This window comes from Talpa europaea, assembly GCF_964194135.1.
Source record: "Talpa europaea genome assembly, chromosome: 11".
Classification (NCBI taxonomy): Eukaryota; Metazoa; Chordata; class Mammalia; order Eulipotyphla; family Talpidae; genus Talpa; species Talpa europaea.
In genome coordinates, this window is record NC_140078.1 from 80,941,964 (window position 1) to 80,967,325 (window position 25,362).

Consider the following 25,362-nt stretch of genomic DNA (forward strand, 5'->3'; position numbering starts at 1 on the left):
TACTACCAGCCTAGCCTAGTATTTACAGAGAGATAATCAACTACTGCCTAGTACCTTAACTTTTCTGAAAGTTGGAGGTTTTTTAAAAAAATCCTTTTCTTACAAAATAGAATGTCTCAAAATTATACCTTTGTTATATTTTTCATGTTGTCCTTTTTGCTAAAATGCTTAAAAATAAACTTTAAAAAATAAATTTCTTTTTAATTAGCAGGTGCTGCTAAGGAAGGAGGTGCTGGAGCAGTTGATGAAGACGACTTTATAAAAGCTTTTACAGATGTCCCTTCTATTCAGGTAACGATACTAGTAAAGTGGCACTCCCCATGACTGTTGCCTGTGTGCCTTGTCATTTAATTCTTTTGTTCCTGCTTTAAATTTCTTTTTTTCCTTAATGACTAATGAAATATTTGACTTTGCATTACCAAGCTATTAATAAATGTTGTACATTTATTTTTCGGTGAGACTGAAATAAAATTAAATTCAAATGGTTGAAACCTGTTACATTGCAATGTCCAGTTATATCCACATTTTTTCCAAGGTGCCATTTTTTAAAATGAGTTCAGTAACATTGCATTGTAACATTATTATTTCATAGTTTCAGGTGTGCATCACTGAAGATCAATATGTGTATATACTACATTTTAAGTTCACCACTAAAAGTTGAAGGTGCTTATAATACAGTGTTCTGGTTTTTAACTCCTGCTTCTTTGCCCACTTCATCTCAGTCTCCTCTGTAGGTACATCCTTTTCTGCTTGCCTGTTAGTTGGGTGTCTTAACAGTTTATTCTGAGCACTCACTTCTCACTTTCCACTTTCTTACTCAGTTACTTCCTTCAAACTCATGGCTTCAGTTCCCACTTTTACATAAATAATGTGCTGATTTTTATCTCTATGCTAAACTTCTCTTGAGTGCCATAATTTCTCCACTGACATCCTTAGATGTCTCAGAGGCATCCCCAACTCAACCTGTTCAAAGTTAAGCTCATGATCTTCCCCTTGCAAACTTTCTCTTCCACTGCTTTGTATGTGGAGACCATTACTTAATCATTACAAAAATCAGAAAGCTAGAAATCATTTTATTGCAACAGATCCCTAACAGTGGTATTCAGAAATTCTTTTGCTTATATAATGCCCTGAAAAGAATGCTTAAAAACTCTGTTCCCCTCACTGAAGTAATTTTTTTTTTCCTTTTTCTGAGAAGGGGGATCCTTGCACTGTATTCCAGAGCAGTGCATCTTAAAAGGTCAAGTGTAGCAGAAGGGCCTGCCTTTTTTTTTTAAAAAACATTTGGGAAGGACTGTTGTGAAGCAAAGGTGGGGACAGGAAAGAGCCAGCCTCCAGGAACCATTCTCTACTTAATGTTATCTGGTCCCCCTCCTACCTCTTCATTCTTGTGTCACACTCTTAGGTGTGTTTTTTTTTTTTTTTTAATTTTATTTTTATATTCCCCATACAATTACAACCCCCTTATTTTGACCCCAATCGCTCCTTTCCCCACCACCCCCACCCCCCATAGAGTGTCTCTGATTCATAGATGTTTGTTGATTTTGATATTTTCTTTCTTATAGTTATTCTTTTTCCTGGTCCCTTATTTAAGTTTTCTAGATTCCTGCTATGAGACACTCTTGGTTTTTTGGTGGTGTGCCTGAAAGGGTTTTTGTCTTTTGAGTGGGGAGGAAATTTGTTTTAAATAAAAGAGGAATTTAATGGCCACTGAAAATGAAACACTAAGTAGGGCTGTTTCTGTGAAGACATCTGTTTAATACTATTCAGACAACCCCATTTCTCCATCCCTCATTTCCAAATTCCTCTACTTTGTCTTCCCTCATGGTTAGCAACATAGTGTGAGGTTAGAGCTTCACACCTTCAATACCCTCTACCTATTTTCCAGTGGATTCTGTAAACTAAAGTTGAACTGATTTAGGAGACATACCCACACCTGAACCTTAACTGGAAAGTAGAACAATGCTGTGCACTGAATGACTTATACCTGCATTATTGGCTCTTCCTCTGGCCCCCTTTGCACTCTGACCTTCTTTCATTTTCTTTCTGTCGTGAAGCCTTTGTTCATGTTCTGGGAAGGCTAATCTCTTTAGCCTAATGTCCGACTAGTTCTTCAGTTGTAGTGTGACTAGAACACAGTTCCAGCTTGATTTTTCTAACTATTGCAGTAGGTCAAACCCACTATCATATAGATTTTCGTGGCACTTTGTAGTTCACCTTGGTAGTACTTTTTATTTGTAATTTCATATTTTCCAATATTTGATTATCTGCCATTTGATTGATTTCTTTTTTCTTTCTGACTAGATTATAATCTCCATAAGGCAAAATTTCATTTCCTTAGTACCTAGCATATTACATTCTTGTTACATGAATATTAGTTAAGTGATGAAAGGATAATGGTATTTCACAGATAGTTGGCTTTAGAGGAAAAAAAGCATGTACCTTCCTAGCTACAGGGGAGGGGAGGTGGGGATTAATTTAAAATGACCTTTTGCAGTAGTGTATAGGTTTGCAATATTGTATGTGACTAGAATAGGTATTTATATACCTGACATCACTTTGAGAAATTAGGTATGTTTTTATTAATTCTTAGGATATTTTCATCTTGTTTTTAAATGACAAAGTATTTTAAAAGTATATCTATGATTACCCATGAATGGAAAATAACATGAGAGTAATAATAAATAGGAAAGAAAAAGCATTTTTATTGTCTGTATTAAAAATGATGCTAGAATGGGGAAATAACCTTCCTATTTGAAAGGTTATTTTAAGTATCATGACATAATTTTGACATTGCCTATGGCAAGAAACACTAACACCATAATTTTGAATGTTTTCCTTAAGATCTATTCTAGTCGAGAACTTGAAGAAACATTAAATAAAATCAGGGAAATTTTGTCAGATGACAAACATGACTGGGATCAGCGTGCCAATGCAGTAAGTTTTTTTCTTTTTTGATCTCATTTTTTTCAATGTTCTTTTTCAAACACATGGGAATTCAGTAGTAGTACTATCTAGTATTTGCTAATATAAGTCTGCTAGGTAACATTTCTTTTTTGATGACACAGTAAGGAAATAGGCATAATCTTATTTAGGGTCAATTTTAATTGTTTTTACTGACCAGGTATTACTGTCTGACTCTTTTGACATTTTCTCCACATGTGCTATTTGTTGACTGATGCTGAAATATGTGAGCCTCATAGTCTCTCAAGGCTGTCACCATTGTGGTTTAACACCTTACTCAATTCTCATAAGATTTACCTATAAGCAGTTTACTTTGCCTGTATGCTAAATATTTTCATAGTATTAATAAAAATTCACAGCAATTATATCTGCCTGGATTTTTTCTCTTTTTCTTACTCTCGCTGAATATGATATTTTTACCCATGATTTTTTAAAAAAGTCTTGTATCCGTAAGTTAAGAATATTTTATGTAGCTTAAATTTCTTGAGAAAATATTTGATAAATTTAAAAATTATATTTGTATTGACAAAGAACTGCATATATATTAAAGTTTGTAAATTTGTGGGCCTCCCCGGTGGCGCAGCGGTTGAGCGCTGGGTTGTGAAGCTGCCCGCAGCCTCTGTGGCGCCGGTTCAATTCCCGGCTGCTTCCCGGCCACCGGAGGAGGATCCCACATGGCGCGCAGACCTCTCCTGCCGCCCGCTGCTCCCCTCAGCAGTGTACTTGTGGTCCTTCTGCCTGCTCTGCTCCCCACTCTGGCTCTGGTGAATTCTCTCACCCTCCCGCGCTTCTGACTGTACCCAGTGCATGTATAAACAAAACAAACAAACAAATAAAATAAATAAATAAAGCATGCCTCTATTAAAAAAAAAAAAAGTTTGTAAATTTGTTAAATTTATGTCTTGAACACCTCAAGAAACCAGAGACGGGATTCTGTTTGAAGGCTCCCTTCTCTTCTGAGAGTCCCCAGTTTCTATTTTGATTAATTAAATTAAATGTATCTTTTTGACAAATTGAACTTTATGATACTCTTAACAAAAGATAACTAATCACCTTCTCTTTGAAAGGAAGTCTGCATTTAAGATCTTAAAATATTTTAACAGAATATGTTGCTCCAACTTTGTAAATATGGTTCTGTGTGGTATAATTTTATTAGTTAGGTCTGGGTTTATTTGGAAAACATTTGGCAATCCTCTAAAAAGTTTTGCTGCTGGTATAGAAATTGGGAGAAAGCTGTTTCAAAAAGTAAGTGTGTTAACCTTAGAATAGAATACGCTAAATGGCTTTATGGCTGGACCTTTTAATTCTGTACTTTGGTTATGAATGAATATAGTTTTCCAGATTTGGGGCTCTTAAAAATAAGGTTCCTTGCTAAAGTAAGGTATCAGCTAAATAAATAAATAAATAAACAAAATTAACAGGCAACTATAAATCAGAGACATTCTGCAGGGGAGGGAGAGGAAGAGGGATCAAAACAGGGGAGGGAAGAACACAAGGGACTATGGTCATGGTGCATGGGTGAACTAGTGGTGGGAGTTTTATGGGGACTACACCTGAGAGGAGAAAGCATACATTGTACAAAAATGAACAATTATGTAAAATATATATAAGCAAATTAATTTATTTTAAAAATAATTAAGCAGGATCCTAACTAGAGAATGGTAATGGTTGTACATTTTGGATGAACTTGCTATCAGTGAAATGTATGCTTTGAAATGGCTAAAATGGAAACTTTTATGTAGACCTGTATTTAAAATTATATAAATGCAATGAAATATATGAATATAATTTGAAATATACAGTGAAATGCTACTTTTAGCTATTATTTTTGAAATAATGAAATTCAGATAGCTTTTGTTTTTTTAATACCACTTCTTATGTCAATAATGAAGATTCTTTTTATTTTAGCTTAAGAAAATTCGTTCATTGCTTGTTGCTGGAGCTGCACAATATGACTGCTTTTTCCAACATTTACGCTTGTTGGATGGAGCACTTAAACTTTCAGCTAAGGATCTTAGATCTCAAGTGGTTCGAGAAGCTTGCATTACTGTAGCGTGAGTATATTCCTTTTGTGATAAGTATTTTTTAATGAATAAATGTAGTGCTCATTGATTCAGTGCTCATTAAGTAAAGCAGTAGCAGGCTAACCCAAAAAGCATATATATTTTCAAAAAATTATTTTTATTATACATAAGGATTCAATTTGTGTGATTAAAAAAAAATCCTAGCTCTTTATACCAACCATATACTGTGTTTATATGTTTAAAACATAGTAGTGGATTTTGGTCACTAACTTTATTTTTTTTTTTTAAGATTCATTTTTATTTATTTATGCATACAAGAACTGGGATCTAGGTCAGAGGTGCAACGGGGTGAAAGGATTCACCATAGACAGTGGAGAGCAGAACAGGCAGATCTACTGAAATATACCTCTGAGGGGAGCAGTGGGCGAGACAAGAGAGGGCTGCTGCCATATGGGTTAATTCCCTAGCTGGGGGTCGAACCCAGGCCCTCCTAGTGGGCCGTGGCAGTGGTAGCACCGAGACTTAACCCTTAGGCCTCCAGGGATGCCTAATTTGGGTAATTTTTAAGCTCTCTTTTTTTTTCCTGATATTTTAGCAGTTATCCTCAAATTGTTGCACCCATTGTTAATTTATCAAAATTTAAACTGTACCAACATATCAAAATAATTTACTCTCTCTCGCTATACCAAAACAAAACAAAAACCCACAAAGGTAACCTTGGAAAGTATTTTATAATCATACTTCTGCTTCTGACCATGATGTAGTAACTGGTACAGGATTAACCCTCTTACAGAAAGTTGGATAAAATATATAAAATAGTTATTTACAGATAGTGGGACTGTGCAGGACATGATTTTTGAAAGAAGTAAATGTGTTAAACCATTATGATCGTGATCATTTTGACCTGAAAGCACTTTCTGGATCATGGGGAAGGAATGGAGAATCCAAGCAGAGCTAGGCAGTCTCCAAGTTGAAGGAGAAACAGATAGGTGTTGAAATAGCTAAAATTTGTAATACAGAATACTGGACTGAAGAGAGAGACTCAGAAAAATGACTGTAACAGTCTGCATTGGGGATCCCATGAGTCTCAGTGAATATTATTGAAAGGCGCAGCTCTCTGAAGACCAGAAAGAACTGCTGAACACGTAGAGGTAAACATCAATTCCCAGAGCTCAATTCAGTCTGAGAGAGGTTCAAGTTCTGATGAGCCAGAATGGAGAAATCTTCTTGAACATCTACCATATTTAGTAGAGCTCTCAGAAAAAGTCATTTTATAGGAATAATACTATACCAGCTCTAAAGTGAGGGCTACTCTGGACCCCACTCCTTTCAATAAGCTTATAAAGATCAAACTGATTCCCAAGTACATTATCTGCCACCAGAATAAAACTCATGACCTTTAAAGAAGACAAGGACATCCAGATACAGATGATACCTCTTTGCTTCTGATTTGAGGTTTCCTTTTGCCTTTGAGTTTAGACATTGGATAACTGAAAGTATAGCTGTATATACTACAAATAAGTCTGAATGTGAGTACTTCTTTGAATCAGGAGTCTGAATTTTTGGAGCTAACTTTGGCCAAATCATGTATTTTAGATAAGGTAATATATAGAAGTTAACTGATACTCCGAGTGTTGTCACAGTTGTGATTATAGCATCCATCCATGATTTTATCTAAAATCATGCAATTAAAGCTGAATTAGTGGTGTTACTACACATTTGGAAAGAGAAGACAGATGTCCTTAGGGTTACCCAACTAACTAGCATATAGTACAGTTGTATTTCTAATGAAGAACATTGAAATTCTATATTTGGTGTACCAAAGTGTTAGTATGTATTTGTGACTAAAATAGTGGTAATACTGTTTGATAGAAAAAGAGAATGGAAATGTCTGATAGATACAGACTAAAACTCAGTGCAATCAGAGCTGAATGTTTTACCTGTCTTTTTAATGGTTAAAGTCTGAGAACAGGTGACTTCTCCAAGTACCAAAGAGATATTGCCAAGAGATAAGAAATGGTAAATTTCAGTTTTGAACTATAAGTTACAGGTTAGGGGAAAGAAGGAAGTTCAGAATATCTGCATTTCCTTTTGTCATTTTGTTCTGTCATTAGAACTGAGTAGAATTAAAATTCCTAAATTCTGTAAAAGAACATTTTAAAATTATGTGATCTTAAACCTCTTTACTATTTTTAAAAGACATATTTTGTTTTTCATTGCAGCCATCTTTCAACAGTTTTGGGAAACAAGTTTGATCATGGCGCTGAAGCCATTGTACCTACGCTTTTTAATCTTGTCCCCAACAGTGCAAAAGTCATGGCAACTTCTGGATGTGCTGCAATCAGATTTATCATTCGGGTAGGTTCTCTTTTCTTTTTCCCTGTCTTTTTCTCAGTATACTTAAAGAAGTCATTGATACTTTTTAACCCCAAAAGAAAATCACTTGAATTATATTCTTATAAAAACAATATATGGTATTATAGATTAGCATTTACATAATACAAAGGATTTTGCTTTTTAGCGTCAAAATATAAAAATGGCATTTATATTTTACATATGTAGGACATGTGTACCTATTAGGTAATTTACATTTGTGTATATAGCACTTATTATGGTATCTATATATACTATCAAATATGTTTTTAACTTGCTTTGTAAACTTGGATATGAGCAAGTTCCCTTGTCCAGCATGTACACCTTTTTTTTTTTTTCCCCCTAAATCAGTTCTCTATTAAAGGTCATAACACTAAATTGTCCTTACTGTTCTTCTCCGTCAAGTTTATGGAGTGCCATTTTCTCCATTCTTTACCAATATTGTGTATTTCTTCTAAAGCTTTTATAATATTAAGTAAAATAGTATTTCATTTTCTACCTAACATTTCTTAGGTTATTAGGGATGTTAGGTATTTTTTATAATTCTTCTGTGGACTGCCAGTTTATGCTCTTGTGCAATTTTTCCTCTTGAATTTTATGGCCATTTTGTACATTAATTTTGTGTTATATATGTTGCAAATATTTCCTATCAGTCATTTCTTCAAATATTGTTTAAGCTGTCATTTCTTACATACAGTACAGCCTTAAAATTTTTATGCTTTGAGACAATGTTTCTTTCGTGCTTTTTGTTATAATTAAGTGACCTTTCCCATTTAACAATTACAAAAATACTCGGTTGCTTAAAACTTTTGCAATTTTATTTCTTAGGTTTAACTCTAACCAGATTTTACTTCTATGCAAAGTATAGCTATCTAACTTGATTTTAAATACAAAACCAATGACATGTAGGGAATTACGCTTCTTGAAAATGGTGAAATGCCACCATTTCACATAGTAATTTTTTTTTTTTTTTTTTTTTTGGTGGGGGGGGACCCTTGCCGGTGGCCAGGGATGGAACTGGTGCTGCAGAGGCTGTGGGCAGACTCGCAACCCAGCGCTCAACCACTGCTCCACCAGGGGAGGCCCTCACATAGTAAATTTTTATAAATAAATGGTCTTTTTCTTAAATGCCATCTCTTTTTTTTTTCCATCTCAGTTTTTTTGATGTTTGTTCTTTCCTTTAAAGAAATGAAGTTTGTTTCTCATATTGCTCTCCCTGAGAGCAGATTTTTTAAAAAATCTGACCCTGTGTGTGAGAATGGCCCTTTATCTCTGTTTTAATGATTCTCTTAAAACAGCACTTTTGTAACAGTGTTGAAAAATAGTGGGAATTATTGATATCTTTGTTTTACCCATAAATTTAATAGGAATCCTTTAAATTGATGGTTGGTATGGGTTTTTGTGGATACCCCATATTAATAAACTGTGGAAATTTCTCATTCTTATTTTGCTAAGTATTAATCAAGAATAGACATTGAGTCTTATCAAATATCCCTTGAATGTCTTTAGAAATGAGTATCTCTTCATTTATTCATTGAACAGCTAGGAACTAAATTCTGCTTAGCCATTGTACCTTATAATATAGCTAGATTCACTTGTCTGATATTTTGGTTAAGATTTTAGCATTTGTTTAAATATATGAGCCTATTTTCTGTATTTTCCTGTTTTACATATTTTGTTATTATATTCTATTTTTAGGGTTTAATAACCTTTGAAAGTATCTAAAACATCTTTAATGTTTTAGACTGGGCATTTTTAAATCTGTTTTTGAAATGTTGGTTGGTTGTATTTTTTTAGAATACCAATTTCATATAGACTGAAGAATTTTTTTGCATAAATTTTGTATTCTATATTCTCTAAATTAAAAGTCTTTCTGCCTCTGTGGTTATAGTACCACTTTCGGTATTATATTACACATTTATTTACTTATTACTTTATTGCCACTTTTATTCCTTCTGTTACTCTTCTACAGATTTTGAAAGTCCCGGTGCTATTTATCACTTCTTGAATAATGTTTTGTCTTATAGCAGTACATGTTCTTAGGAAAATACCTTTAAATTTATACTTCACAATACCTATTTTGCACATTTTATACATTGTTACAAATTGCTCATTTTTCATGAGCTTGTCTCATGTTACTATTTTACTAGCCTGTCATACCTTGAAAATGCAATCAGGTATTTTTTTTTTTCATTTTCTGTTATTTCATATGTCCCATATTTTGTTTTCCAGGAACTACTTGCTTAGATTGCTCTACTTGATTCCTCATTCTCCTTTTAATTTTAGTTAATCTTTTTTTTCCAGTTGTCCACTTGTTTTAAAGTCTAAATTGTTCTTTTTTTTTTTTTTTAAGATTTATTTATTTATGCATACAAGAGCTGGGGTACAGGCCAGAGATGTGGGGGGTGAAAGGATTCACCAGAGACAGTGGGGAACAGAACAGGCAGACTGACTGAAACACACTGGTGAGGGGAGCAGCGGGCGAGTCAGGAGAGGTCTGTTTCACCATGTGGTTTCTCCCTGGCCATCCAGGGATCGAACTCATGCTGCAGAGGCTGCACATTGCTTCATGGTGCGGTGCTCAACCCCTTGCGCCACCAAGCAGGTCCAAAGTCTATAAATTGTTCTAATGGTGTTTGCTTAAATGCTTTATAATTGTTAGGGTCACTTTTTATTTTCCTTTCGTATAAGTTCCCATGAATATACTGTAGTGGTAGTCAGCTTAATCTTATTCCCTGTCTCTGCCACTGGATATAGGTTAATCTAGCAGTAGGGTTTTGAAGAAGTTAGGAGAGAAAAGAATAGCAAGTGAGACCTCCTGGATAGTGTGCTGTGGCTAGGGAGTCTCCATGTACTTTAACTCCATAGCTGTGCATGGGCAGTGTGCTCTTCTGGATGAAAGCAGATGCACAGAACCCTTCCATGCTGAATGTAATGACTGAATAGCATGTAGGTCAGCACTCTCTTGCATTTTCTCACCTTGCATTTCTCTGTGAGTGGTTTCCTTTAATAGTAGCTGGAAAAGTTTTTGGTGGCAGACACTGATGAACCATGCACACTTTCCTTCAGTGGAAGACTTGTTCCCCAATTATGGAAATTTCTTTGGCCGTCAGCCTTCAGCTGCCATTCTCTTGAGATTTGCCTCAGCTGTAGAAATCTGCCTTTCTCAGTGTCTTTCCCTTTCTTGGTATGGCCCACATCCAGTAATTGATTGATGTGGAAGTATAAAGGTTTGGCTCTCTTGGACCAATTCAAAACTACTCTGAAAGGCTGTTTTAACTCCAGAACTCCCGAATGTATTTGCATGAAGATATCTTTGGGATGTAGAACAGATTGATTTTTTTCCCTCTATCCCTTCCTGCTATACTTCCCTTCCCCAAGTTTAATCCCAAAGGCATTTCTTCATATCCTGTACACTAAATTCCATCTCAGAGCCTGCTTTCTAGATAGCCCAACCTGTACCATTAGCTTAGAAGAAAAATAAATTTAAGGTTTCAATTATGTATACTTCAGTTACTGTTTTATTCTTATGTCTATTATGAAAGTTTTAGTATTTTCTTCATTATAGAAGAGCATAAGAATTACTAATAGAGGGGGCTTCCCTGGTGGCGCAAGGGGTTAAGATGCAACCTATGAAGCTATCCGCAGCCACTGCAGCACGAGTTCGATCCCCAGCCAGGAAGGTGACCCACATGGTGCAGCAGACCTCTGCTGACTTGCCCGCTGCTCCTCTCAGCAGTGTATTTTGGTCAATCTGCCTGTTCTGTTCCCCACTTTGTCTCTGGTGAATCCTCTCACCACCTGTACCTCTGTCCTGTACCCCAGCTCTTGTATGCATAAATAAATAAATCTTTAAAAAAAAAGAATTACTAATAGAAATCAGATTATATCTATTGACATTTATCTAAACTCTAGGCAGTTATTCAGTTAAATCAGCGTACATTCTCAAAAAGTTAGGTATATGGAGTCACTCTGTTTACCTGTAATCATTGTAGTCAACATCCTCTACCAGCAGTAGCCATGGTGCTTCAGAAGGTATGACATACACATACCTGGTTCCTTTTAGCGCTCCTTCTCCCAAAAAGATCGCTTTCTTGACAGTTACATAATTATCCTGTCTTTATTATGTGTTATTATAACCACAGTACTATTAAGTTTGGAAAAACTTTTTGACTCGTCTTAATTTCTTTCAGACTTTGATTTTGTCCTTTTCTAATATAACTAAATACTTGAATGTAAGGCAAACAGAAGAAGGGATTATGTGAAGTACACAGTATTTTTCAACTTTTTCTAAAACATCTTTTTCAGCATACTCATGTACCCAGACTTATACCTTTAATAACAAGCAATTGCACATCAAAATCAGTTCCTGTGAGAAGGTAAGTTTTGAAAAAAAAATTTTAGTATGGTTTTAATATTATATTGTGTTTAATTCTTATTCAAGTGTAAGAATTAGTTGTCATTAATTTCTTGTCTTGTAGAAACCTTAATAAAAATTTTTTATTTTATGTCATATGAGAGAAATGGAATAAATATTTTAACCACCCATGTGTCTCAGTTTTACCATAATTATTTTTGGTTTATTTGGACTACTGATTGCTTGACTTTTGAGAGTATGGAGCCAAGAGTTAAACCTTGGTGAGAGACCTACATCTACCACTGAGTAACTGTCCAACCTTGGGCATTGATTTGTCTACTCTGAACCTCAATGTCTATATGTCAGTCGGACTAATGATAGAGAACCCAGAGAATTTAATAATGTTTACAGCAGAGTAAATAACCATATAAAGTAAGGCGATCATTTCGCAAGTCTCTTTCCCTGTCTTCCTTCTTCCCTCTCTTTCTTTATGACTTCTACAATTTTTGATACCACCGTTAGCATCATCTGTGATTAAAACAAGATTTGTATATTTGATGTTTAAGAAAATTTTAAATAACTTTCCCTTTTTTAATTTGATGACTATATTGTTTTAACTACTTTGAATGTTAGGAAGAGTGTAATAAGACATCTTTATTACTGTTAGGTGGTTTGGAGTTTTAGTGACTGTTGTTCAGTCATTTCTCTCCTATATTAGATATCAAATCTGTCCAGTCTAGTTTTGTACAACCCACAAAGATGTTTTCTCACATTTTTGAAGATTATTTTTAAAGAGGGGAGGAGTGAGAATATGAGATAGACTGTATGTGGATCAAAAAAAAAATTTACTTTCTGGCCCTTACAGAAAAGTTTTACTGGTCTGTGTTTTACATTGAGGAAAATAGTAATTGGCGAAATAGGAATGTGACTAAGATAAGGGAGTCTGAAAATGAATTGTAAAATTGCTTTGAAAATGGGGACCCACTCAATAATTGTAGTGGAAATGAATGGGATTTAACCCAAGCAGAGATGTAAGCCATTGCTTATGCTGCAGAGCCGTAGACAGGTACCTGGGGCTAGAACAAGTGATATATAGAAGGTTTCAATAGGAAAAGAGACTAGTATGAGGTCTGGGGGAAGGAGGATATAGAGGATTTCAAATGAGATGAAAAATTTTGACTTTTTTTTTAATGGGGCTTATTATTATTATTATTATTATTATTATTATTATTTAAAGATTTATTTATTTATTTATCCAAGCACTGGGTATAGTCAGGAGTACAGGAGGGTGAAAGAATTCACCAGAGCCACAGCGGGGAGCAGAACAGGCAGAAGGACTGAAGTACACTGCTGAGGGGAGCAGTTGGGCACGGCAGGAGAGGTCTGCGCACCATGTGGGACCCTCGCCCCGGTGGCCAGGGATTGAACTGGCACTGCGGAGGCTGTGGGCAGCTTCACAGCCCAGCGCTCAACCGCTGTGCCATCAGGGGAGGCCCAATTTTGACATTGTTTGATCCTTTGACAGTTTTTGATAAGGAGCTAATGTCTTTTACCCTAGTTTTTACTGTTTGACAGTTATAAGTTAATGTAACTTAATATAATACTATAACATTAAAATATAACTCTTATTTTTCAGGCGTTCATTTGAATTTTTAGATTTATTGCTACAAGAATGGCAGACTCATTCATTGGAAAGGTATGCATTGGCTCTCCCTCTCCCAGCACTCTCCCTTTCACATTGTCACCAATTCTTCAGAGTTGATATATTGGTTTTGAATTGCTTCTCATTTTGACTTAAAAGTTACTTGTATTAATTTTCCTATAAAGCTGTGCTGTCATGCTCCTCTTAATCATTGTAGTTATGAGGACTGTGAATTTTCTTCTTTGTGGGAAGAGGGTCTCTTAAATAGAATGTTTTATTTTAAGGTACTCCAAATTAAATTGGACAAACATTTAAAAACTTATCTCTGCTCTTAGATAGGTTTCCTGAAGTGCAGTTTATTGAGTAATGAATGATTTAAGATGGAGGAAGGCACTTCCTTTAGGAGATAAGAGAAGTGAGAGAGAGATTCATTGAAAAGTTTCTTCACACCACCTGTTAGGTGTCATCGTCGAGTACATACTGGGCAGTGTTTAATGTAACGCTGAGATGAACAAGAACAAGATGTGGGCACCTAGTTTGTTAGTGGCTGTCTGCATGCCTGTACTTCTCCTTAGTTTCAAGTGTGAAGCATACGACATACCAGCATTTATATAAGAGTATGCTGCTGATTTTCCATTTTAATGGAAATCTGTACATTTGTTCACACTTTAATTTATTAAAACTAGAATTCAGGGCCTCCCTGGTGGCACAAGGGGTGAAGCACTGCACTATGAAGCAATCTTCAGCCTCTGCAGCATGAGTTCGATCCCCAGCCTGCCAGGGAGCAACCCACATAGGGCAGCAGACCTCTCCTGTCTCACCCGCTGCTCTCCTCAGCAGTGTCTTTCAGTCTGCCTGCCTGTTCTGTTCCCCACTCTGTCTCTGGTGAATCTTGTCACTCCCCACATCTCTGGCCTGTACCCCAGCTCTTGTATGGATAAATAAATAAATCTTTAAAAAAAAAAGCAAAAACCTAGAATTCATGGTTTAATGTAATCAGTAACTAATTCCAAGTTTTATTTAAATTATTTTGTGACAGCTATTGTTCAGTTAAGTCAGTTCATAACTGATTATTCTGTTAGCAATTCACTTTCTATATAAGTGAGTTAGTAAAGAATCACACAGAAGTTTTTTTCAATTCATTACAAATTTAAAATTTGAATACTAGATATTTTTAGTTACCTGGATTCCATAGTAATATATATTCAGGTTTATGTTTGAGTTGTCAGAAGGAAACCATACATGAATGAAATATGTGAGATGAATTATTAGAAAATTTTGCAATCTTCGAATACTGAGAGAGTATTCTTTTTACTTCTCCCACCCCTTTGAATGACAAGTAACCTATAGGCAGGTATCATTTGTGGTGAAATACATAACTTTACACATAAATCTAAAGATGTTTTATTTTATAGACATGCAGCTGTCTTGGTTGAAACTATTAAGAAAGGAATTCATGATGCTGATGCTGAGGCCAGAGTGGAGGCGAGAAAGTAAGTCTATAATATGTTTTTATGTTAACTTAAACAAACTTTGGCCTTTACTTTAAAAGGAATTGTATTGGGAGAATGAAATGATCATATCATAGGTTTCCCAAGTATTCTAAATGCTTGATTAACTATTTAATAAAATTGGGATTGATTTTTCTACATTTAATCTATAGTAGATGTTTACTGTTTACTTTGCATTTTCCTTTGTGTAATCATCAGTACTAGTCCATCACGATTTATTTACTTATATTGTGAATAAAAGTAGCTGTTATTTATTAAGCATTATTATATACCAGATACTTTGTGGTACACTTAGTATATATTATTTTCTAAGCCTTAAAATGAGATTTGTGGGTTTAGTAAAAGCTAAGCCTTAAGGATCACAGTCAGGTTTTGAACTGAGATAGGCTTTTCTTAAAAGTGTGCCATTTTGTCACTGAAACTTTGTTAAATTAGAGTGTTCACTTGACACATAGAGGATGTATTTAAAAAAAAAAAACCCTAAGGGCTCATCTTTTTTCTTCTTGAACATATATATGTTACTATCAGTGTCTAAGCATGTACAGCTATTATCGTGGTTTTCTCCCCTTTTTGTTGTTTGTTCATTTGTTTCACAGGACTTACATGGGTCTTAGAAACCACTTCCCTGGTGAAGCTGAAACACTGTATAATTCACTTGAACCGTCTTATCAGAAGAGTCTTCAAACTTACTTAAAGAGTTCTGGCAGTGTAGCATCTCTTCCACAATCAGACAGGTCCTCATCTAGCTCACAAGAAAGTCTCAAGTAAGGTCTTATAAATGATAATTACTGATTTCTTCTCCCCAATTTCCCAAAATTCCTTTAATCAAATTCTTGAATATCTGCTTAGTTTTGACAAAAGCCTGGAATGTACATTTGGGCCTCCATATCTGCGGTTTCTTCATTGTTAGATTCAGCAGCCACTGATTGAAAACATGTACAGCAGGTCCCTGAATAACCTTGTTTCACTCACTGTTGTTAAAGGGGGGGGGGCAGGATTGATTGCCATCCAGGGCCACTGTCTTTTTGGAGCTTAAGCATTCTCCCCATGTCTGCACAAGTTTCCTCCCATGTCCCAAAGATACGCACATTCAGTTCATTGGCATGTCTTAGTTATCCCAGTCAGAGTGAGTGGAGAGCATTTGAGTGCCTTCTGACAGAAGGGCATCCTGCTCAGGTTTGGTTTCTGCCTTGCATCCTGTGTTGCCACAATAGGCTATAGCCCCACAAGGCCCAAACTGGAATAAGATGGAAAATGAATGAATACATACTATGTTTAGTATTAGAAGTTTGGTAATGTTTTTGTGACCAGAAATATGTCATAGGAACATCATTCCTGTTTATATCAACTAGGCTATAGTAAAAAATTGATTTTGTTCTATGTCATTTTACCTAAAGTCACAGTTTTCAAGAATCTATTGAAGGTATAAAGTAAGGACTTATTATCCTGTGTAGTTAGACCTAACAATGATTGCATCTGTACTGAACATATACAGTATTTTCTCTTGTTATTAGTCCCTGACAATACTGAATAATACCTATTCACATCACATTTAATATTGTATTAGGTATTGTAGATTAGCAGTATTCTAGAGTTATAATCTAGAGATGATTTAAAGTATACAGGAGGATATGTATAGGTTATATGCAGTTATTCTAGAATTTTATATAAGGGACTTGAGCATCAAAAGATTTTGATATCCTTTGGAGTCCTGGAACCAGTCTCCTGCATAGACCAAGGGATGACTATGCTTATTTTCTTTTGTCTGTTGTCTCAAAGGTTGGTAAAATGCTAGTATAACTTCTCTTTGGATAGAGTTTAGTGATTCATATTTTGTTTCTATATGTTCACATGTATGAAAAAGACTGAGCAGTGACATGTACATTTTTTAAATACCTTAAAACGGTCATACAGTAAGTGGCCATTTCTAGGGTGTTGTAATGAAGGGACTGTAATGGAGATTCAGAAGTCATCTTTAGAACCTTGTTACTCAGAGTTCTGATGTGGCTGGTGTGTCCATAGTATTCCTTTCGTGCCTTTTGCATTACTTAAAAATTCAGCATATCCCTCTAGTATCTGACTCACTGCGCTGTAACTCCATTCTCATCATTATGTTGGCTACCTCACATCCTTGCCTTGGTGGCCTTAGCTCTGTTTTCTGATTCTAGTCCTACAAATTGCTCAAAACTCTTATACCTTCTCTGCTCCCTAGTAGTGGCTGCAAGTATATACAGATTTCTCCAGAAGAATAGCTCACAGAATGTCAGCTTGCCTCTCTGTAATTCCAGTCTCTTTGGTATCTTGACCCCACAAAGATTATGAGTTGCCTTGAATATTGTCAGCTCTCTGCCAATACTTAAATATTCATAAAACTAAGTAGTATTTCGTGAATTATCAGAGGAATAATAAATTACCTTTTATTTACCTTACAGTCGCCCTTTTTCTTCAAAATGGTCTACAGCAAATCCGTCAACTGTGGCTGGAAGAGGTAAAATGCTTTTTTAAGTAAGAGTTATAGCATATCTTAATAAATAAAGTAAAAGCTACCTTATAAATAGTAAAAGTTACAATGTAAAATTCTCACTGTGAATCCACATCAAAACAGTTTTAAAATTACTGCTTTTAATTGTTTAGTTTTTAAACTCCTTTGATATGCTTTGAAAGGTTTTAAACTGTAGTTTTGAATTATTTTTAACCTTTTAAACTCTTGATGCGATGACCCAAGGTGAGAATCACTTTACATAGTATCCCAGTACCACACATGTACTCCATACTTGTGTTTATATACCATATACATAAGCTATATAATACACTGATACATACACAGTGTAGGGTAAACAATCATGTACATACATTATACATGTACTGTGTAACACATATATTTACATCGAGAGTATCCCTGAACACCGCTTACCTTTAATTGTGATGCTCTATTCTGTTTCTTTTCCTTAAAATATTAGTCATGACCCACTTAAATATTAGTCATGATTCAGCCTATTAATGGATCATAACTCATAGCTTATAAAACTCCTCATTTTTAAAACGGAAAAACTAAGGAGCTGAAGTCATTAAGAAATGACTTAACTTACATTGCCTGAGAGTGCCAGAACCCGCATTAGTTTCTGAATAACCCTATTCCCAGACTAATTTTTCTTGCTTTTTCCTGATAATAAAAAAATAATATTTGTGCCATCTGTTTATCTTGTACAGTATTTCATTTTCATGACTCAGTCATTAATACCTTTGTTTACAGAATAGTTCTATGAATTTTACAGAGTATAGCTTTTTCCCATTTTTGAAGAGGAAAATGGGGAAGAAAGCTATTGAGAAAACTATTCCAAGATCAGTAGTGCCAGGATTGCAATGGAAGCGTTCTTACTTCAAGGTACTTCATAGAGTATTTTCTGGTGTTCACTTGGCACAGCTTTCTTTTTGACCACTTATCGTCTTGATTTAGTTTATGATAGATTCAAGTTTATATTATTTGCAGTAATTTAATTAATGTTATCTTTGTGTTACTTTCTATAGTATCAGCAGGCAGCAACAAAACCAGTTCCCTTCCAGGAAGCCTGCAGCGTTCACGAAGTGACATTGATGTGAATGCTGCTGCTGGCGCGAAGGCACATCATGCTGCTGGCCAGTCTGTGCGGAGTGGGCGATTAGGGGCAGGTGCCCTGAATCCAGGTTCCTATGCATCACTAGGTAAGACAGCTAATTCACAGTGTTTTCTCCCCATTCTCACTGAAGACAGGATGGTGGTGATATTTTAATCATGTCCATTTCGTACTTGCTAGTTAAGGATAATTAACACTAATGATTCTGTACTTGGAACATAGTTCTGAGGTAGTTAAGCTGCTTTGTTTGCGTTTTCTCTGTTTCATTGTCTTCTGAGAAACAATTCTTTTTTTTTTTTTTTTTTTTGTGGAACCCTCGCCGCAGTCCAGTGCTCAACCGCTGTGCCACCAGGGGAGGCCCTGAGAAATAATTCTTTATTCCATGATTTGCCTGTGGAATTTTTATAGCCTTACACTGCTGCCACATCCAACCACCAGTTACTAAGGCAGTTTGGGAAGAGCATTGACCTTGTATTTAGCTTCTCTGTTTTCTTTCCTATTTCTGTTGCCTTACCAAGATGTTAATGTCTTGGCAGGCTGGGAGAATTTCAAAGCATAAACATGTATTTCCAAAGCATTTCAGAGTTTGCTCTCCTATGTCATCAATAAGTTTGAGGTTGGTTGTCCATAGTTTATTAATCACTGTGCTTTGTTTTCTTCTTCATTGGCGGTACTGGTGGGAATACTGGACAGGCAGATCATTGACACTGTAGAGTTGTTAGGTATGAATGTAGCACATGATAAAGCTGGCACTGCTGCATTCAGTGAGGAAAAAGCACATTATTCAGTAAGTGGTGTTTAGACACTTGTTTTACAGTTTGATACAAAATTAAGTTAGAACCATGTCTCACATCATATAAAAATTTATTCTAGACAACTGAAAAGTCGAGCAAAAACAAACCAACTTGATGAAAACATAGTAATTGAGTATTTGTCTAATCTTAACTTGGGGAAAGATTTTCTAAATATAAAAGGCAAAAAACCATGAGGGAAATGTCCCTTACATTTTAATCTTCAATATGAAAATAAAAAAATCAAATCATTCAAAAACTAAAAGGGAAAAAGGAAAAAGGTTTTGCCATACACAAGAGAAAAGGTTAAAATGTTGACAAGTTTTAGATGAACTCCTTTTTAGAGAAAAATATATGCATAGCAAGGAAAGCAGCCTTCCTCTTAGATCAAATGACCCATTGAACTGAAAGTATAGAAATTTTTTTCATCTGTGGTAAATCAGTTTAGTTTATTTGGATTTGTTATGGGTTTTAGACCTTGAACTTTTTAGAATTATGAACCATTTTGCATATAATCCCAAATTTTTGGCAGACTATCTCACTGTTCACCCCTTTCCTGAAAGAATTCTGCTTTTCTAAAATTAGATCTCAATCAGGGTTGCTGGGAGGAACAATCTGTAAACAATGGGTGTGTTTTTGAAAGTCAAAGAGTAGGTGGAAATTACAGGGACATTAAAATCAAAGTCGTTAATTACTCTTGGAATTTCTAGCACAAATGTCTCAAGATTTACTGAAAATCAAGATTTATGTATTGCCCTTACCAGAATTTTACAGAAAAGAATACTTTACCTAAATTACCCTAAAAAAGAGAAATATATATGACTTTTATTATGTAAGAAACTAAGAATATGTAAGAATATGCAATTACCTAGTCTTTAAAGATAAAGTGATTTTAGAAGAAGGTTTAAACAAAATTGTACTAGTATTTTAACATCTATAAAAGCCTTCTGTAGCATTACAAATTTGAATCAAGTAAACCAGAAATACACCAGAAAAAAATATATGAAGTTGTCTTTTAAAACACCAGAATATCGAGCCTTGTTAAAATCAAGCAAATTCAGATTGAAAGACCTGTAGATATAACAAGAAAGTTAAGTTTCATGCCCACAAATTAATTAAAGCATGTGGTTGAAAAGTGCTGATATGAATTAATTATGGGGTACTTTTTCTTAGTGGCAATTTAGTTATGCTCATGAAACTTTTAATAATACTCACCATTTTGACCCCATAATCTAATGTTTATAGATCAGTATGTCAAGAAATAAAGACTATTCATGATGTTTTAATAATGGATGTTATTGGAATCAATCTTGATATGTTGTGTAACAAACGGAATGGTTAAGTTATGGTCTGTCCTTTTATGTGCACTTCATAGCAATTAACAAGTTATATTTTCTATGAAGATCAAATAATACCATCATTTTGTATAAAATTATATATAGACAAAGATGTCAACAGTGGGTTGAATAGTACTTTTAATTGCTATAAAACTTTCCTGTGTTAGAAACATTATATTGCTAAAAAGATGTTATTTCAATATATGAAAACCACTCATCATAATGTACCATATTAATAAATAAAGGTCAGAAGCACCATGATCATCTCACTTGGTGCTGAAAAAGTATTTGACAAAATCCAATATCTTTTCATGATGAAAATATTCAACAAAGTAGAAATGTAAGGGAACTTTCTGAACTTGGATAAAGAGTATCTATGAAAAACTCATACTTTAAATTTCTATATATAATTTTATAGAAGGGAAACATATCCTTCCTTTCTCTTTTCTTCATCTGGCCCAGTTCATTCAGGGGCAGTGAGCTACTTGCCTGTGACTCTTTCCAGAGACTAGGTAATAAATTTCTCTTTATCTTTCCCTCCCTCCTGCCCTTCCTCCTCTTCCACATCCCTCTCCTTCATGTTAGCTTTCTTTGACACAGGTGTGTGTTGTACTGTGTTTTAAGTTGAGTCTGCCTTCACATAACTGAACATTTTTGGTCAAAAGCAGTATTCTATTACTTTTCATCACTTAGCACAAAGTTTTCTAGGTGCCCTACTTTGGGTGGAGATCCAGAGATACATGCTTCTACACTCACAGTGTCTCAGTCTATTGGGAGGTTGTTCAAGAATAAGCAGTTCAAAAGTTTGTTTATTTTTACGCGTTTTCAGTTTAAAGTCCCTGTAAGACATCAAACTGGGGGTATTCAGAGGACATGGTAGAGTGTGTGTATGGTGGGGGTATGGGGGTTGCATTGAGATATAGTGGTATTAGAACTCAAAAGAGAGAACTATGCTGGAGATTAGATTTGAAAGTCATTAGAGAATTGTTCTTATTTCAGTGTTTGAATCTTTCAATATTAAACTCAGTACTTTCCTTAAAGAACTTGCCACTGGATTTATTTTCCTCACTAAAGTATTGAATCCTTTTGCAATAATAATATTCCAAGTGCTTTTGAGATTTATCCTTTAAAACTTTATTTTGAAGAGGAGGTGTGGTGTGTGGGAGACAGTTAAGGAAACCTTGATTATATGTATTCATGCTTATGAATGTTTTTTCAAAACAACTGAGTTTGCCAAGTCATATTAGTGGAAAAGAAAATAGTTTCTGTGAGATGTGGACAGAAGTCAGATTTCAGTTGTTTGAGGAAGAAGTTTGAAGGAGAATTTGCATAAACTGTTTCTGTTTTAAGGTTATAGAAGTTAAATATGTTTCTATATGAGTCAGTAGAGAAGGAAAAGTAAAACATACCAGGATGAAAGGAGATAATTTATGGCCAGAGTTCCTATGGAAGACATGAGGAATGGGATTTCTAGAGCATCACTGCAGAATTAGCCTTGTATGGGGAAGGGTTGCCACTTTGACTGCAGTAGAAGGGAAGGAAAAGGCTGTTGATTCAGATATATTGGATGGGGGGAGGACAATTAAGAAGAGTGTCATCAGTGAGTTGGTTGTAACTTTCTGCCTCAGAAGTGAGAGACAGAATCAGTGCTAATAAAAAGGGTATCTAAGAGGTGACCAGCTTTGGAATAGCTGTTGAGGAGAAACAAGAGGTGGGGCACTCTTCTGGGTTTCCTACAGCTGCCTACACATTTGAGGACTTGAAAGGACTCACAAGGCTCTGAGAGAACTGTGCTTGGGGCTGAGATTTATTAAAGCGAAGACAAGATGGAAGGATAAACAAGGGGAAATGACTCATCAGGTATTCTGGAGGAGTCTAGGCACAGACTTTCTAAGTTTTCCCTTGCAGAGATGAGGATGAGGGGCTGCATAGAACAGCCCCTCCTTCCTCCATCTGTGACTAAGCATGTGCATAGTCTTTCAAGTTCCCAGAGTCTAGGATGAGTATAGGAGAGTAGTACTCTGCTGCCCAACCACTCACAATTACCTGGATTCCAGGCTGCAGAAAAGAAACCGGATGGTCACCATAAGTCACACCATTTGCAGTAACAGACTGGCAAGTTGGGAGAGCAGAGCTCAGTACCCTCTCACACACACAGTAACCTTACTGACACAGGGAGCATCCAAAACTAAGTTCCCAGAGGCCACCCCAGGGCTAATCCCTTAAGAGCAACATTATGCCTGCTGCTATGCTAAAGCTTTCCTGCACTGAGACTTAAGGCCAAACCTGATGATTACCCCAGTTTCTTAAGTGTCAGTGTGCATGCTTTTGTGGTCATGTGATTTTCTCCATGCACCTAAAAGAGGGAAGTATTATTATTAGTAGTAGTAGTAGTATTAGTATTATTATTTTGTTAGATTCATCCGTATCTAAGGTTTTATAGGGTCTGAGATTCCTAAGAAAGGATAGGGTGGAGAAGCAACAAGATAGAGAGAGGATAATGATGAAAGCTAAAGAATGGAATTTGAGGGTGAACTTTAGGCTGTGGAGAAAAAGAAGCAGCAAGGCAAGGTAACTGATTAAGAGAAATTCAGCAGACCAGAACAAAGGTTTGCCTGATAACGTCAGAGATCCAAGATGGGGCATGGATTTCACTACCTTTTCTCTTTATAGGCTAATGAAAATCAGATTCATTATTGAATTTTATTTTTATGAGAAGGGGTAGTCTTTATCTTACATAGGAGCCTCATCTTCTTAAATCTTCTATTATGTTTTAGTTGAAAACAAGGTAAAAATACATGTCTGTGCTATGAATTCTGTCCTCTTAAAAATGTTTTCTTGGGATTTATAAAATTTTTTTCTAATATACAAAGTTTTCCTCTATTCTTTGCTTGCTCTTTCATCAAAGAGGATACTTCTGACAAGATGGATGGTAAGAACTTCTTTTTCTAATTCTCCTACTAAAGATTTTTATGACCCCTGGATTCTATATAGTATCTTAACTAATTCCCTTAATTTCTGAAAAGAAATTCCTTATTTAGCAATCTTAATGTGATAATGGCTATATAATTTTCTGATTGAATTTTGGGTTAGGCATACCCATTTTTTAGTTTTCTAGTCTAAAATACTTAGTTACTGTTTGATGTAAGTTAAGTCATTTATCTTAAATTCAGATACATACAGTTTTCTGAGTTTTTAGAAATATTCTTGAATTCTTACATCTCTCTGAAATATTAGATTCAGAAGAATGGAAAGAGGTCTAATATGTCATTTGACCCAACTCTTTAGTTTACTGATTCTAATGTAGGAGAAAAAGACATTTTACAGATTCACAGGAGTATGAAAGTTAATGCAAGTTATAGATGCTGTCTCTTAAGAATGCGTTTTAAACTAACATTTAATCAAAAATGAACTTCCTTTAATCTTCACCTTTTTAATTATAGTATTCAGATGACTGTAGTTTATCTGTAGTTGCTTGGTTCATTGTGGTATTTTTTAATCTTTATGGTATTTTTTGTCTGATACTAGACCACATATTATCCATTCTTTCCTTTGACTTCATCAGATACCATATGTTATCTAGGAACTTGAGCTATTTTTAAGAACTTAAGAAGATACAGAATCTGTAAGTCACAGTATGAGACCTAGGAAAAATGGAGAACTGTATGTTTTTCTGTAATTACTATATAAACTGAAATTGATATACCTTCCATTCTGACTAAACAAAATGTTGGTTTAAACTTGGGTTGGGTACATGAGTGTTACTTACATATTAGTCTCTGTGATTAGTTATATGTTTAACGTATTTCATGAGTAAAAAAATATCAAATGAAATTAAAGCTCACCAAGGGATAGTTTCTATATTTCAAACCCATAGCTACCACTTCTAACACTGAAATTCTGGATCCTTTGAGAACAAATTACCCTCTTTCCAGATCAAAATAAATTCTGGTTTGGATCAAAAACATCAGCCTTTTGGAGGAGTCACCTGTGTTATCCATTGTATTAACTCACTGATTTCAATCTGGTGTTAACATACATACACACACAGAGCAAGATATATCTATTATTGCCCTCTAGTAGTAGTAGTAGTAGTAGTAGTAGTAGTAGTAGTAGTAGTAAATTTTGGTATTTGTATTTGGTCATTTTTTTCTAGTTTTCACTGACATCTTAAGGAGCTTACATAAATATTGAGCTGATGGATTGATAGGCAATGTTTTGATAAAAATACTGGGTTAATGAAGCCTAGGACAGGATTTGATTCCCTTATTTGTCAGTTTTTCAAGAAACTTAATGGGCTACCTTTTAAGAAAATGTTCAAAAAGCATTCTCATTTAGAAGGCTCTAAAGATTTTATTTTAAAGAAAGTAATTAGAGAGTTGTCTCTTCATTGAGTGATTAATTTCTCTAATTTTAGCATTTCAAATTATAAGTCTGAAATATAGCATATAAAAGTGTTCATTTAGAATTTTTCCACATCGGTTGTCTAGTTTCACCTTTATTTTGTGCTGTGTGTCATTGTTTTACCTTAAATTTCATTTTTCTCTAAATAAGTCATATGAGAGTAAAGGTTATCAGTTTCGAAGATGTGGTTTATTTTCACCCTTTCATTTTAGTCATGGGTGGGAGGCACGAGGTAGGTCTTAAATCACCACTGGCAGAATTTGTTGAAATGTTATTGTTTTATTTCTCTTATTTAGGAACAGCATCTGAAGATGGTAAGAATCATATATTTTGTTAGTAACACAA

General features: G+C 35.0%; 1 protein-coding gene across 29 annotated transcripts in view; it reads left to right on the forward strand.

Moving 5' to 3' along the window:
- CLASP2 (cytoplasmic linker associated protein 2) overlaps positions 1–25,362 on the forward strand; it is a gene marked incomplete at both ends in the record, with an annotated part of 141,077 nt that overhangs the window by 66,291 nt on the left and 49,424 nt on the right. For 16 of the 29 annotated variants that reach the window (XM_084248180.1, XM_084248191.1, XM_084248208.1 and 13 more), the window contains 12 exons: positions 212–291; positions 2,845–2,937; positions 4,873–5,018; positions 7,211–7,346; positions 11,670–11,740; positions 13,355–13,414; positions 14,776–14,853; positions 15,468–15,635; positions 17,304–17,359; positions 18,400–18,573; positions 23,522–23,545; positions 25,314–25,331. In XM_084248180.1, the coding sequence (XP_084104306.1) occupies positions 212–291; positions 2,845–2,937; positions 4,873–5,018; positions 7,211–7,346; positions 11,670–11,740; positions 13,355–13,414; positions 14,776–14,853; positions 15,468–15,635; positions 17,304–17,359; positions 18,400–18,573; positions 23,522–23,545; positions 25,314–25,331 (1,104 nt within the window). Of the gene's footprint in view, positions 1–208; positions 292–2,844; positions 2,938–4,872; positions 5,019–7,210; positions 7,347–11,669; positions 11,741–13,354; positions 13,415–14,775; positions 14,854–15,467; positions 15,636–17,303; positions 17,360–18,399; positions 18,595–23,521; positions 23,546–25,313; positions 25,332–25,362 lie in introns of all 29 variants that reach the window. The other 13 variants (XM_084248203.1, XM_084248207.1, XM_084248183.1 and 10 more) reach the window with 4 other exon arrangements.